Consider the following 14,922-nt stretch of genomic DNA (forward strand, 5'->3'; position numbering starts at 1 on the left):
AAAATTTTTAATTTACATGGTGCTTTTATGTGTATTATTTTATTGGAGACATTTGCCAGTACTCTGAGAGAGGATGGCAGTTAGCCTTAATTATGCAAAAGAAAAAGAGGTTAGCTGATTTATTCAATGTAAGTGGTACAAGATGGGCCCAAACTGAGACTTTCTAACTCCTAGTTCAGTGCCTTTCCTACTAAATTAAGCAAACCCTACTTTCTTTTGTGGCAACCCAATTGGGAACACATTGTATTACTCCCTGTAGGTGAATACAGAAACTTAGATATTAGACGAGGCGATCACAAAGGTGAAAATTACAATGCAATCTGTGTTGTGTTCTTACTGAGTATTTGTTGGTAGGGAGGCTGAAGAAATGTTCTGAATTATTTTCTTGTGGCCTGGAATGGTGCAGAGATCTCTTTCAGACTTATCACACATTGACCCAGCAACACCGAGCCAATTTAGTGTCTAGTAAACGCAAATTGTGTAGGGGAAGTTTTGTTGCAGACTGACACCTGGTAACCTTGTAGAGCAGCCATGTTTTTATAGTTTGACTGGTTTCACTTATAGCATCTTAGCACTCTTCCACTAAGGTCTAAATTCCCTCTTTCCTGGGCATCTTTTTGTCATCCTTGTTCAAGGAGCTTGTTCTGTTTGTTACATAAGCAAAGCAAAATAAGTTTCAGATGCTCTATGTAGGAGCTAGAGGTTACCTGGTTTTCTAAGCTGCAACCTAAAATCTTGACCGAGTTTCTCACTCTGATTCCAGCTGCTTCCTTTGAATCTTATATCAGAGAATCTGTGACCCTCATATAGCAAAGAGATTAAGAGTACAGGCTCTGGAACTGGACCTTTTGGATTTGAATTCTAGCTCTATTTGCTGTGTGATCTTGGTGAAATTACTTGACCTTTCTGTACTTCTGTTTTTTCATCTGTAAAATGAGGAAAACATATCTCACTATGAAATTTTCAAGCATTAAATACAATTATGGATGTAAATTTCTTAAACGAGTACCTGAGTCTTCTTTCTAGTCATTCTACTTCTAATAATAATAATAATAATAATAATAATAATAATAATAGTAGTAATAAGCATTATTATTTAAGCAAGCTGATTGCTTGAACTTATACTGGGGGCTTTCCTGTGATACCTGTTTTTTTTTTTTAAACTTTGAATCTTATTATTTTCATGTATTAGCCACAACAGCTTTGTAAGTTTATAGGATTATTGATAGTAGGTTTTCGCCACTTTTTATATAAGAAAATGGTGGCACACTACTTTGTCATGAAGCTGGGTCTAGGACCTACATTTTAGGATTCTTTCATAGGGCTCTTTCTTATTTTTAATTAAATTTATTGGGGGTGACATTGATTAATAAAATCATATAGATTTCACGTGTACGATTCAATAAAATGTCATATATATATTGCATTGTGTGTTCACCACCTAAAGTTAAATTTCTTTTCATCATCATAATATAGCCCGCTGCCTTTGGTCTAGTTAGCTTTTGCCCAGAGCAGCAAAATACTTGGTTCAAACCTTGGAAATCAGTTTTTAATACTTGTACCCACCTCTCCAATTAAGTCGCTTAAATGTCTACTTCTTTGTAGCATATGTTAATTAGATTAGCTCTTTTTTTTGGCCTAATATTTAACATAATTGAAGATGAGTTTCAAGTTGTAAACAGTGAAAATGTTTCTGCTGCCAGTTGTTATACATGAAACTTGAGAGGGCTATAGATTTTACTGAATCACAGTGCAGAAGATGCATGACAATAGTGTTCTATGTTAATACTTGTTATTTGCAAACTATGGAAGAAAGTAATATCTCTGGTTGTTCAATTCCATATTTAAAGCCTATTACTTTTCAAGATACCAATGTCATATTTAAAGCCTATTACTTTTCAAGATACTATATTAAAGATGCTACATTTTAGATAAGTATGTTAATGCCGAAATTACTGTGAAATTTAGAAAACCCAATGTAATTCATTGTAAGAGAAATGAATTGGATATGATTGTTTACTTGGGGAAATAAATAGCTATTATTCTTCCCCAAAGAATAAAAAAGCTTTTTATACATTCAGTTGCCTTCGATTTTCTTGAAGATTTTTCCCCATATTAACTGTTTAGCTTATTAACATAATCCACCACGACGGATATTGAGAAGTTATAAGAGAAAGATAATTTGAAATTACTTTAGGAAGCTGTTTCAGTTTCAAAAGAGATGGTGTGATGGACATAGATGTCACTGCAACTCAGAGATGTATTTTTATTTTCAAATTACTAAGAGATAGAGATGTTGTAGGTACTTATACATTCAAAAATAAATCCCTGTCTCAATTAATTTAAAATACAAACCAGAGATTCTGGGCCCTTATTTGGGCATGCACTAAGCCAGCGGCTCCCAACCTTTTGGCACCAGGGACCGGTTCTCCTATGAGAATCTAATGCCTGATGATCTGAGGTGGAGCAGAAGAGGTGATGCTAGTGCTGGGGAGTGTCTGCGAATACAGATGAAGCTTCACTGGCTTGCTCGCCACTCACCTCCTGCTGTGCGCCCCAGTTCCTAACAGGCCACAGACTGGTACTAATCTGTGGCCCGGGGGTTGAGGACTCCTGCACTAAGCCATTTCCACTTATCTAATGGGATATTATGACATACTCAAATCTTTAAAATTATGATATATGTATAGTTCCATTCCCAAGAACTTTGTCCAAACTTGTGTGTATTTGTGGTGAATGAGGGACTTTTGGAGTCCAAGTTTTCTAGGCAGCAATGGGGAATACTAAAAGAGAATAAAAGTCCAAAATATTTGGTCTAGAATTCTAAACATTGATGTTTCTTTTAAAAATATCTTCCAGGTTAGTTTCTTTGTGGAATCTGGTGACAAAACCAACTTTTCTGTTTATTATTCTTCTCTCTATTTTTCTTATGTAATGTAGCATCAGTATCCATAAAAAATATTTGGAGTTTTTATCCAAATATAATGAGGAAAAACTAAAGACACAAGCAGCCAGAAAAAAAAAGAACATCTACAGAAAGAGATGCAAGATAATTAATCATCACTATTTAGTTGTGAAATTAAGCAACTTCCATTTTTCTCTTTCAAAGTAGCCTAAAGAGCCTGTTGAGGCGCCATGAGGACATCATCCACAGCTGTTCTCACAACTGAGTCAAATCAGTTTTGGGGGATTATTTTTTTAAGAAGTACCTTTCATCCTGTCATTATAAGATTAGCTTAAACAAACACATGTGAACCAATGTGGTAAGAAGTTCAACTCTTGAGTGTTATCTCTTCGATATAATAGGATATCTTTGTACCACAAAAAGCAGTCTACCTCGAAAGCCATCATTTCCCAGATAAGAGGTCCTATATGCAGTACATAAAATTCTCAGCCTATCTCCTGAAAAAATAATGATTTATTTATCTTTTTTATTTACTAAAGTGTTATGGTTGTATCCATGAGACACCAGGATAACTGGCCAATTCCATGAGAAAATCAAACTAGTGCTTCAGGCTTTATATATTTATTCAGGCTGTCGTCACATGGAAATTGATGTTTGTTTGTTTTTTTTTAAATATTAGAATTCAGTCAGACTGCAATTTATTTGGTGAATAATTAAGTGAAGTCCATCAAATAGCTGCTGAGTAATTAGATAATAACAAACTTTTCAAAAAACTCTTGATTTTACCAAATCTGTCATAGTTTTCTAAAGCAACCGATTTATGTCTAGGCAGTGATCTTTCTTTCCTCTTAGCATAATGTTCATTCATCTAAAAAAAGAGAAAAATAAAAAGAGCAAACAACAAGCTATGAAAGATAGCTTCAGCAAATACTATAAAGGCTTAAATTGCTTTCTATGTTGCACCAATATAGTTTATTTTTTTTTTAAACTTACTAAGGTCTCCAATAGATAAATGCACAAAGGACATAAATACATAGTTCACAAGAGAAGAAATAGAACTATTCAGCCTCACTGATACCCAAACAAGTGCAAACTAAAAGAAAAAGATACTTTTAATTTACTAACTTCAAATAGACATTAAAAAAACGATCCTCAAAGTTGCCAAGGGTACAATGAGAGGAGAGTTTCCCCACACATTGCTAATGGCAGTGTAAATCATTACATCCCCCCAAACTCCAAATTGTTCAAACCTTTGGCATATTAATTCAAATTTTTGGAATCTGCCCTAAGGAAATAATAAAAATATTGAAGATTATCATGTTATCTTTATATGACTTCAGTTATAATACTTATAAATGGGGAGAGAAAAATATAAATACCCAACATTAGGGAATGTGGATGTAAATTGTGGTACATCCACTCTACAATGCTATTAAAAATCATGGTTATAGAAATTGCATAAAATATGCAGAAAACATCTAGAATGAAGGAAGCAACATGAAAAAATGTATGTGTATGTTATGACTAGAACGAAATGAACCAGAATGACAGCAGTCACTCTTACCGGCTGGTAGGATGATGATGGAAATCTCTTCCTAAATTTTGTGAAGATTCAAGAAATTATGCTACTTTTATAGCTCCTTGCTGCCCCCATCCCCCGCCACAACATAACAAGTTACTACTTGAGTGTTTCCTTAAGAAAAACAAAGAAATATCAGAAAAGAATCAGCCAAGAGTTCATGTTCCTTTTAAGGACTGTCCAAGTTCAGTGTTTTCTGAATCAGTCAATCTGCATCCATGAAAAGGTCTTTGTTGAGGAAAAAATGTTGTAATACTTTCTAAGAGTACAATTACCCTTTGCTAGCTATTTTCCAGGTACTGGGTGGCCTCCTTTCCTCTGTTTGTTGTGCTGTGAAGGCCTGTTCTCCTTGAGCAATGTCCTATGACCTTTTTTTTATGGAGTGGAATGAGCTTTTTTGGTGAAGGTCTCTACCTATAAATAGTTGCTGTGAGTAGGACAAAACTGTCTTGTGCTGAGGGTAAACCAAAAACATTTTTCACTTGGAGAGGGCATTGTATATGATAAAGAACAAGAAATGGAAAGAATATAACAGGATAGAGGAAGAGGAAGGGAAGTTTTCCCATGCATACACACACACACACACACACACACACACACACACACACACACACACACACATCAGACCTGTGGATTCAAAAGTAATATTTTAAGTAAACTACCCTATAATAGATTGGAATGTGTGTAAGAGGGATGGGGAGAGGAAGAGGAATGGAAGGGAATGGAGAGGAGGAGAGGGGAATGATAAATAATGCAAATTTGGTCTTGGATATACCCATCAGCTTTTGTTTTGTCCTGTTTTGTTTTTGGCCAATCAACCCAAACTTACTTTAATTTCATATACAATCATGGGATTTTAGAACTGGATGAGCTCTTTGAGATAATCCAATCTTCTTATTACATTTAGAGCAACTAGAGGCACTGATATACCTAAGGCCACTCTGCCAGTGTTTCTGTCTGAAATACAGAGTAGAGTAGTGATTAAAAGTGTGGCCTTTGGAGCCAGATTGTCTGAAATGAAATCTCAGCTTTACAGTTTAGTAGCTGGTTCCTTGAGTTTTCTTTATCTAGAAAATGGGGATAAAAATAGTACCTACCACATAGGATCCTATAAGAATTAAAGGAGTTAATACATGTAAAGCACTTACAGCAGTGTCTAGTACGCCTGATACCTGCTTACTGCCATATGAGTTAACTGCTGCTGCTGCTATTACTGTGATAATTCTGCCATTCCCAGGCCAATGATTTCCACATACCAAATTGTCTCTCCACAGCCTTATAGTGACTGAAGAAACAAACATAAACCTCCATGGGTTTCCTCTGAAATCACCTTGGAGTTTATCTTGTTACCAGTTAGAAAGTGAAAAACACAAGGGTGAACCCCAGATGGTAATATTTGAATTTACACTATGTGATCTATCTGAATGGGTCTCCTGCAGAAGCAAAGATGATTGACTTCTTTTTTATCATCCTGTTTCATAACATCATGTGTTTTACCTATACATTGCTTTTTGGTTCCTCAGAAAACTAAGGATTGATTTACCATATGATCCATCTTTCTACTGGGTATTTACCCCAAAGACTTGAAAACCCATATTCGAAAATATATTTGCACACCAATGTTCATAGCAGCATCATTCACAGTGGCCAGGGCATGGAAGCAACTGAAGTGTCTAATAATAGATGATAGGATAGCTGTTATCAATAGGACAAGTAATAAAAAAAAATGTTGGAGAGTATATGGAGAAAAAGGAACCCTCATACATTGCTGGTGGGACTGCAGATTGGTCCAGCCACTATAAAAAACAGTATAGAGATTCCTCAGAAAACTGAGAATTCATCTACCATATGATCCAGCTATCCCTCTACCGTATATTTTCCCAAAAGACTTGAAGACCCATATATAAAAAGATATTTTCACACTGAATAGTAGCATTATCCATGGTGACCAGTATATGGAAACAACCAAAGAGTCCTATGATAGATGACTGGATAAAGAAGCGGTGTTCTATATATACAATGGAATATTATACAGTCATAAGAGATGAAATACTGCCATTTGCAACAACTGGGATGGACCTCGAGATAATCATCTAAGTGAAATAAGCCAGACAGGAAAAATTGAAAATCACGATATCACTTATACGTGGGATATAAACCTAAAAGCAACAAATAAACAGGATAAACAGAGACTCATGGACGTGGACTATAGACTAGTGGTTACCAGAAGTTAGGGGATAGGGGGAGGGGGAGGTAGAGGAGGTAAAGGAGGTCAAATATGTAGTGACAGAAATAAATCTAACTGTGGGAGGTGAATACACAGTGTAACATAAATATGCCTTATTGTAAAAGTGTACAGTTGAAACTTATTGGATTTTGTTAACCAATGTCATCATAAAATATAAATCAACTTTTAAAAAATTATAGTTTTCAAAGTATAGAGAAATAAAAAAATTGTTTTGATGTGAATAGTATTGTATGTGTGTTTGGTTTTTATGAGTTGACAGTAAATAACATTTGCTTGTCAGTAGATCTCCAGGATGCCATGTTGGACACTGAATGCAAAAGTCAATTAAGCAAATATGAGCCTATCCTTTACCTAAGAATATTTGGAACAGCACCTGTTCAGAATTACTATGCTTTTAATGCTTGTTAGATTTAAAATATTAATGTTTTTCTTAATGTTTTCCCACTTCTTTTATTTTCAAGAAGTGAACTATGTGTGAGTGAATTCAGGCTCTGCCTCTGAAGACTTTGGTAAATACCACAGCTATATACCTTCACAGCTCTTGGCACACAGAGTTGTGTGTTCTTCCATATCAAATGCTTAAAGAGACATGGAATATATTCTGCCATATGGGTCCCAATGACACAAATTTTAAGATAAGAAGTTGTTGAGGGTCGGGGAGAAGGGGAAGGATTATTTTCTCTTGGTTTAAATCAATTTTGAGGTTTAAAGGAAGATTGCTTTCTAGGACATTCAATAACCTTGGATAGGTATGATATTTCTGTCTGATGAATAGCTGTGAATAAGTTTGAAACAGCTATAACAATATGTCTCTCTCTCTCTCTCTCTCTCTCTCTCTCTCTCTCTCTCTCTCTCTCTCTCTCTCTCATTTCATGTTGCAAGTAAACACCCTGAAGGAAAAGAGAATTTCTAGATTTCAATACATAGAAAATGAGTGTGATTTTAACATGATAAATCATAGATACCAAAACTCATTAACATTAGACATTAGAAGTGAAATTTTTTTTCGTTTTTAACTTTGTTAGCTTTGAATAAAGTTAAATATAAACTCATGACCAACTGAGGCTTAAGAATGATTGTTATTTTGGCCATACCTCTGCTATGTTAATCTCAGTCAGAGTAAACCAAAGATTTGGTTGAAAAAGCAAGTGAGAGAAGGGCACTGTGCTTTAGAAAATAAAATAATATCTGTTTACCACTATATTATAACAGAAAGTACTTTAAATTATTTTTTTTAAGTATAAAGGCCTTGATTGATACTTTTGCATTATCAATGTCCTTATGTGGAAAAAAACTGTCCTCTCCTCCTTGGTGAACTTCCATTCTCTAATGAACAAAGAACTCTACGTATGTGTTAGCCAAAATTAAGTTAGATGAATTTTATTGATTAAAGAGTGAAAGTACAATTCTCAGCTGCAAAACTGCATCTCTGGAAGTCTGCTGTTTGTACATTTCTCACTCTGCCCTGTTTGTAGCAAAATCAAGGCCTGTAATCCAGGTAACTCTGCACCTCCTGAACAACATGCAACAGGAACATTAAAAAAAGCAATTAAAACTTGCCTTATAAGATCAATGCTCAATGGAATTTCACTGTTTGTGGTGATGGTGTTGGTGATGAACAAATAAGCTAATTGGGTACAGTCTTTCCCCACTATCTTCATCTTTGGTGGCCAACATTCCATTGTCTTTCTTTATGAGTCATTGCATTCTACTTTGTGATAAAGTTGTTTATTTATCACTCGCATTAAGCTCTGAGTTCCTTTGGCAGAGAATACGGCCTATTCGTTTCCACATTCTCTCTTGCCCCTTTTATGAGTTCTTGGCAATTGTTTACTCATTCATTCAATAAATATTGATTAAATGTCTACTATATGCCAAACACTGTGCTTATTCTGGGGCTATAGTGACGAATATAACAGATAAAAATATCTACCATCATGGAGGTTACATTTTAGTGGAGAGAGACAGACGGTGGACAATAAACAAATAAGCAAAATATATAGTGTGTCATCTAGTGATAAGTACTATGAAAGTCGAGAAGGAAGATGATAAGTTACATTTTTTAGTGGTTTACAATGGGAGGTTGCAAAGGCCCTGAGGTAGAAATATGCCTGATATTTTCAGAAACAGCAAGAAGGCTAGTGCATCTACAGTGCTTGAGATAGGGGGAAATATCAGAGGATGCTTTTGGAGTGGTTAGGGTAGGGAGGGGTTGACCTTGTAGGGGCCTTATAGATCATTGTAAGGATTTTGGCTTTTATTTTGAAGGAAACAGGATACTATTGCTCCTTCTGAGCAAAGGAGAAACATGACATGATGGATTTTAAAAGCTTCATTCTGGCTGTAGTGTGGAGAATGTGCTACAAGGGAGCAATGGCTTAAGCAGCAGATCAACTAGGAAGTTATTGCATTAATCCAGGTGGAAGATGATGGTTTGAACCAATGTGGTAGTGGAGAAGTGGAGAGCATTGGGTTCTGGATATATTTCAAAGGTAGCATCAACAGGATTTACTGATGGACTGTATGTGAGATGTGAAAGACAAGAATCCAAGATGGCTTTAATTCTGAGGCCTAAGCAAACAGAATGTACTTGCTATTTACTAAAATGGAAAAGACTGTAAGAGGAGCAAGTTTGGAAGGGGTGGGAGTCAGGAGCTCAGCTTTGAACATATTAAGCTTGAGATGCCTTTTAGATATCTAAGAAGAGATATTGAGTAGGCAGCTGGACATTCAAGTCTGTGGTTTGATGGAGAGACCTATGCTGGAGCTATAAATTGGGGAGTTATGAGTGTATAGACAGTATGTGGAGCCATGAGATGAAATTAAATTATTATTGAGTCATCAGTATATGTTCATTTATAATACTTATCTACTTTTTCTCCAAGTATGCTTATCTCTGATATTATTTCAAATCAAACTAAGTTTCTTTGTAGACCATTTACAGAATCTTTAGGTTTAGGGGTTAGTTTCTACAGTGTGCGTACCTAGAGTATTGTTTAGTGTTATAGGGGATATGGAGAAGTACAAGACTCAAATTTTGCCCTCAAAGACCTTAATATTTGGTTAGAGAAATAAGACTTTGACTTGTGAAATTTTGTTCACACTACAAGGCATTATATAGCATTGAATGAATATCAGTCAGTCCATACGCTTTATTGAGTGTTTTTGCCATATGTGTTTACTATATATGCAATAGGAATTCCAAAATGTGACATGCTCTGTATAAGGAGCCACCATCTAGATATCTATAGATTTCTTTGAAAATACATCCGGTAAAAAGCTGCAGAAAAAGAAAGGAGTCAATTTCACTGCAAAAGAAAATCATAAGGGTATTTAGTCTCAAACTAGGTTTTTTAACATTGTATGTGAAAGGACCAAGTTGCAAAGTTGCAGCAGTGAATGAAGGTGATAATAAAATTAATTAATTAATGAAAATAAGCAAATTCTTTTAGGGCTTTAAACTTTTCAGTGAATTTTGACACCTCAGATAATATTTGATATTCTTGAACCCAAATAAGGTGCTAAGTGCTAAGTAAGGCAGGTAATGCCTTGACTGGCTCTAAGAGCCTCAGTGGCTCTTAACCCAGTATTCTGTGAAGAATGGGGTTCTTTCAGTGATTTATCATAAAGTTTAAAATGTTTATTTCTAAACCCAATTTAGATCCTGCTCTTCTTATACCAGTATAGTCACCAGAAGTGTTGTTTACGTCCTCTCTATAGTATGAACAAGAAGTTACCACCAAATAACTTATTAAAAATGCTGTGTAAGCTTAAGGGTCAAAAGCCAAAATATGAGCACAAAGAGCTCAGTGCCCCTCAAGGACACTACTGTTTCATGAGCCTTTCACTTAGAATCCTTCCCTATCTTAAATGCAATATTAAACCAGAAGCAAGAAAGTGCTTTTTCTGAATGTAGTTCTTTTACCAGTTTTTATTTCAAATGTGGGATATGATGGGTTAATATTTGTACTCTTGGCCACCTTCAAATCTTATAATATTTTTTAATCTATCTACTGACTTTAAAGACATACACATACCATAGAACAACATTGTCCTTTATTTGCAATGCAATAAAAATATTTTCGAATGCTGTGTTTTTTACCTTGAGTATTTTCTGAGACTACAACCTCCAGCTTAATCCTTAATGCTTGACAATGTATGCATGTAACTCAAAGTGTTATTATTGCCTCCAGCTAGTTTTATGTCATCTAGTTTGTCTTTTGCTCCACTCCTTTGATAGTATTATCAGGACCAATTGTAAATCTTCCAGATGCATTTCCTTGCAAAAGGACAAATCTGAAAAGGCTTGTATTTTTCCCTCTTTCAGGACTACTTATATTAAAGGAGTTCCTCTTTCTTTTTTTCATGAAACTGAGCTTCCTTAATCAGAGATGGACCAAACAGACTGTAAACCCTACCAGCCTCTGTCAAAAGTCAAGCATGAAATGGATCTAGCCTATACTAGTTCTTCCGATGAGAGTGAAGATGGAAGAAAACCAGGACAGTCATACAACTCCAGAGAAACTCTGCATGAGTATAACCAAGAGCTGAGGATGAATTACAATAGCCAGAGTAGGAAGAGGAAAGAAGCAGAAAAATCTACTCAAGGTATGTTTTTATTGGATTTTTGCAACCCATACTATTTCTCATTAGAGAATGCTTGTGTGCATCAACTTATATTTCAAAAACAAATTTACTGATGTTAACTGATTAATAATCCACACTACTTACATATGCTTAGTGAATCTGTTTCATATGCCAATCCAACTGAGTTTGTAGGTCACATGTGCTTTTCACGTATTATGCATGAATTTGGAAGCAGCAATCCTCTTATCAGAGCATTCAAAATTTGTCTAATCCTACAAATAGCCATTTATAGCCTGAAGGATAAATAATTTATAATAAGATGAAAAGTAAATAGCTAAGTGCTTTTCAAGCCATTGCCTATATGGGACAAAAGCCTCCAATAAATATTTGACTTCTAAAAGAGGTCCAGAAAGTCTGTCCACAGAATGCTGAAACCTTGTGCAGCACAGTCTGAAGGGAAAGTAAGAATTTGTTGGAACCCTTCCTGCCACAGCCATAATGTGGAGCATATCCTTTGGTCTGTCAATTATAGATTGACAAGAAAGTTTCTAATAAATAGAAAACAGGTCAATAGAAATATCATTTCCTTATTTATTTTCAATTGATAGATAATCAGTATTAGACACTTTTAATTACATAGAAAAAGATACTGACATTGGCACACACTACCTTTTTTTAATAGGTAAATGCTGAGATGAAAAAAATAGATTTGATTATCTAGATCAGTGGTTCTCACTGTGTGGACCCTGGATCATCAGTAGAGCAAAACCAGTGAACTTGTTAGAAATGCAAATTCTCAGACCCTACCCCAGTCTCCTTGAGTCAGAAACCCTGAGGGTGGGGCGTAACTATCTGGTTTAGGGATTTCTGATGGTGACTCAAGTTTGAGGACTATTGCTCTATCCCTTTGAAATCTCTTTACTCAGTTGGCTTCAATGATCACATTTATTTGGTTGATTTACAAATATTTATCTTCATCCCTATCCTCTTTCCTGAACTAGCTGTAAATTTCCCATTACTTGCTGGACATTTCCAAATGAATAACCTACTGGCAACTCTAAATCAATATATTGAAAATGAAGCAATTGTCTTAGCATCCTAATTCCACTCCTCTTCCTTAGAATGCAGCATCTGTTAATGGTGCTGCCCTTCTCTCCAGCTATCCAAATGTACTTTCTGTATCTAATCAGTTGCCTCTTCCAGCAGATTTAACCTCTGCATGTCTCAAATCCATCTTTTCATCTCCATTATCATTATCACTACTCTAATTATATCTGACATAGACTGTTATTTGTTTCCTAACTGATCTCCTTGGACACCCCTTCATCCCTCTTCAATCCCATTGCTGTCTTGTTACCTCTTTTTTGGAATGTCTTTTACTGCCTCTCCATTATCTATATTCAACTACCTTCAAGGCCTAACTTACCAGCATCTTTACCATACAGCTATTGTTGTACTACCTTATCTGGCACCATCCCTACTCCATTGTAAAGGTAATCTCTTCTTCCTTGAACTTGAAGCATACTTTCTTTGTTCCCATTTCTACTTTTTATTACATTTGTATATTATCTCCTAGATTGTACACTCAATGAAGATGGGGATCATGTTTATTTATTAATTTCTATTTTCTATAATACTTTGCATATAATAAATGCTATAATTTTTTTATTTAAGGAACATATTGCCATCAACTGAAACATAAGTACTTATGCATTGAAAACTGCTTTTTAAATAATGACATTGGCACAGTTTACCTTTTTTAAGAATAAATCAATGCTGAGATAAAAAGAAAAGGGATTTGATTATCTAGATCAGTGGTTCTCAAAGTGTAACCTGGGCCAGCAGCAGAAGCATCACCCACAAATTTGTTAGAAATTCAAATTCTCAGGTGCCACCCTAGACCACGTAAAAATGTAGTTATTACAAGTGAAAACTACTGTATTCTAATGAGTATTGGAATTTTGCAGTAGAAAAACTTTAAATTGAGTTAAAGATTTAGTCATGCTAACATTCAAATATAAAGTAAATGTCTATGATATTAACTATATTACTCATTTTTAGCTCAACACAATTGGTAAAAGTTTTATATGTGTTTTTTATTTTCCCAAGCAATTCATTTTAATCTTCCCTATCAATTAAGCTAAAGACAGTGTAAACTTGCTACAAAATAATTTTATTCTTCTCTCTAACTGGCAATTGGGAAATGTTTTCCTATGGGAATTTTTTGGGGGCTCTTTTATGCTTCAGAAATGTGTAGTTCCCATTAAAATATTTCTCTATACAAGTTTGTCTTTACAGAATATGAACTTATAGTTGTGAGTTGTGGGTTATAGGATTGGAGTGTAGAGTGCTTGGTTTAATATATTTTGAGTTTAAATAAGAATACATTTGTAGTGAGAGTTCTAAAAATATAAACAATTTTTTATTGAGCCAGTATAAAGAGCTGGCAGTCTCAGATTTTGTTTCTGTGTATTGTGATCGAAATGAATTTTGGGATGAGAGAAGTTTGTTTTCTATGATGCCATCCTAACTCCCTTTTCCATAACCTACAATTACTCCATAAGTAATATTTAGTACTTGCTATGTGTCAGACCTTGATTCGGATGCTGGGGATGGGGATAACTATGATAGTTTCTGCTTATAGGAAATTAATGATGTGGTAGAGAACATAGACATCAAATAAATCACTGTAATTAAATGTAATAAGTACTTTTACAGACAAATAAAGGGCTGTAGAAGAACACAAGGAATCAGGGTCTTATAGAAAGGTGATATTTGATCTAGGTCTTAAAATGTGAGTAAGACTTTACTAGAAAAAGGACATTCCAAGAGGGTTGATTAGCAGGTACAAAAGCATAAAGCTGTAAAAAGACCTGGAATGGTGAAAATTTTAATATGACTAGAGTAAGGTACATTGGATCCAGATCATGAAAAGTCTTGCATGCTCGATCTAGGAGTTCTTTTTATCCTTTAAGCATTAAAAATACTTTTAAGTGATGGAGAATTTAATGATGAATTATATTTTTTTATAATGAGATGTGTAAAAGAGAATTGTAGATGTGTTTGCAGCAATGTAGAATATTTATTCAGTTGGGGAAAATTGGATAAAGGGAGACAATCTGTGAAGGTACTGAATCAACCCAGGCTAAGAATGGTGGTGATTGTTTAAACTCTAGTTATATCAGTGGAGGTGGAGAAACATATTCAAGAAATATTAGTGTGGTAGAGTTGATAAAACTTGATAATTGATTACTTGTCAAGGTTAAAAGAGATAACAGAGTGAAGGATGACTAAATTTCAAGTTTGGGAAACTAGGAGGATGGAGATCTATTTACCAAGAGAAGGAAAATAGGAAAAGGAGGGGGTTTGGAAGGAAAGAAAAAAAAATTATTTCTGGATATGTTAAGTTTAAGATGTTGGGGGGGCATCCAAGTGGATTGTCCATTAAGCAGTTGAAAATCTGTGTGTCTAGAGTTCAGGAAACATCTGGACTGTTTATATAAACAGATCTGAGTTCATTAGTGTCTTATAATAGGAGATACCTAGAGATGGATGAGATTACCCAGGGAGAATGTGTAGATAAAAGGATAAAAAGGATAAAAA

General features: G+C 34.9%; 1 protein-coding gene across 1 annotated transcript in view; it reads left to right on the forward strand.

The window, feature by feature from the left end:
• The window catches only part of TENM1 (teneurin transmembrane protein 1), a 1,050,723-nt gene that overhangs the window by 300,819 nt on the left and 734,982 nt on the right, over positions 1-14,922 (forward strand). Inside the window, exon 5 of the mRNA XM_039874688.1 lies at positions 11,109-11,340. Within this exon, the coding sequence (XP_039730622.1) occupies positions 11,124-11,340 (217 nt within the window). The 5' untranslated portion in view covers positions 11,109-11,123. The remainder of the gene's footprint in view (positions 1-11,108; positions 11,341-14,922) is intronic.

The sequence above is a fragment of the Pteropus medius genome, unplaced genomic scaffold (genome assembly GCF_902729225.1).
Source record: "Pteropus medius unplaced genomic scaffold, Ma_sr-lr_union100, whole genome shotgun sequence".
Classification (NCBI taxonomy): domain Eukaryota; kingdom Metazoa; phylum Chordata; class Mammalia; order Chiroptera; family Pteropodidae; genus Pteropus; species Pteropus medius.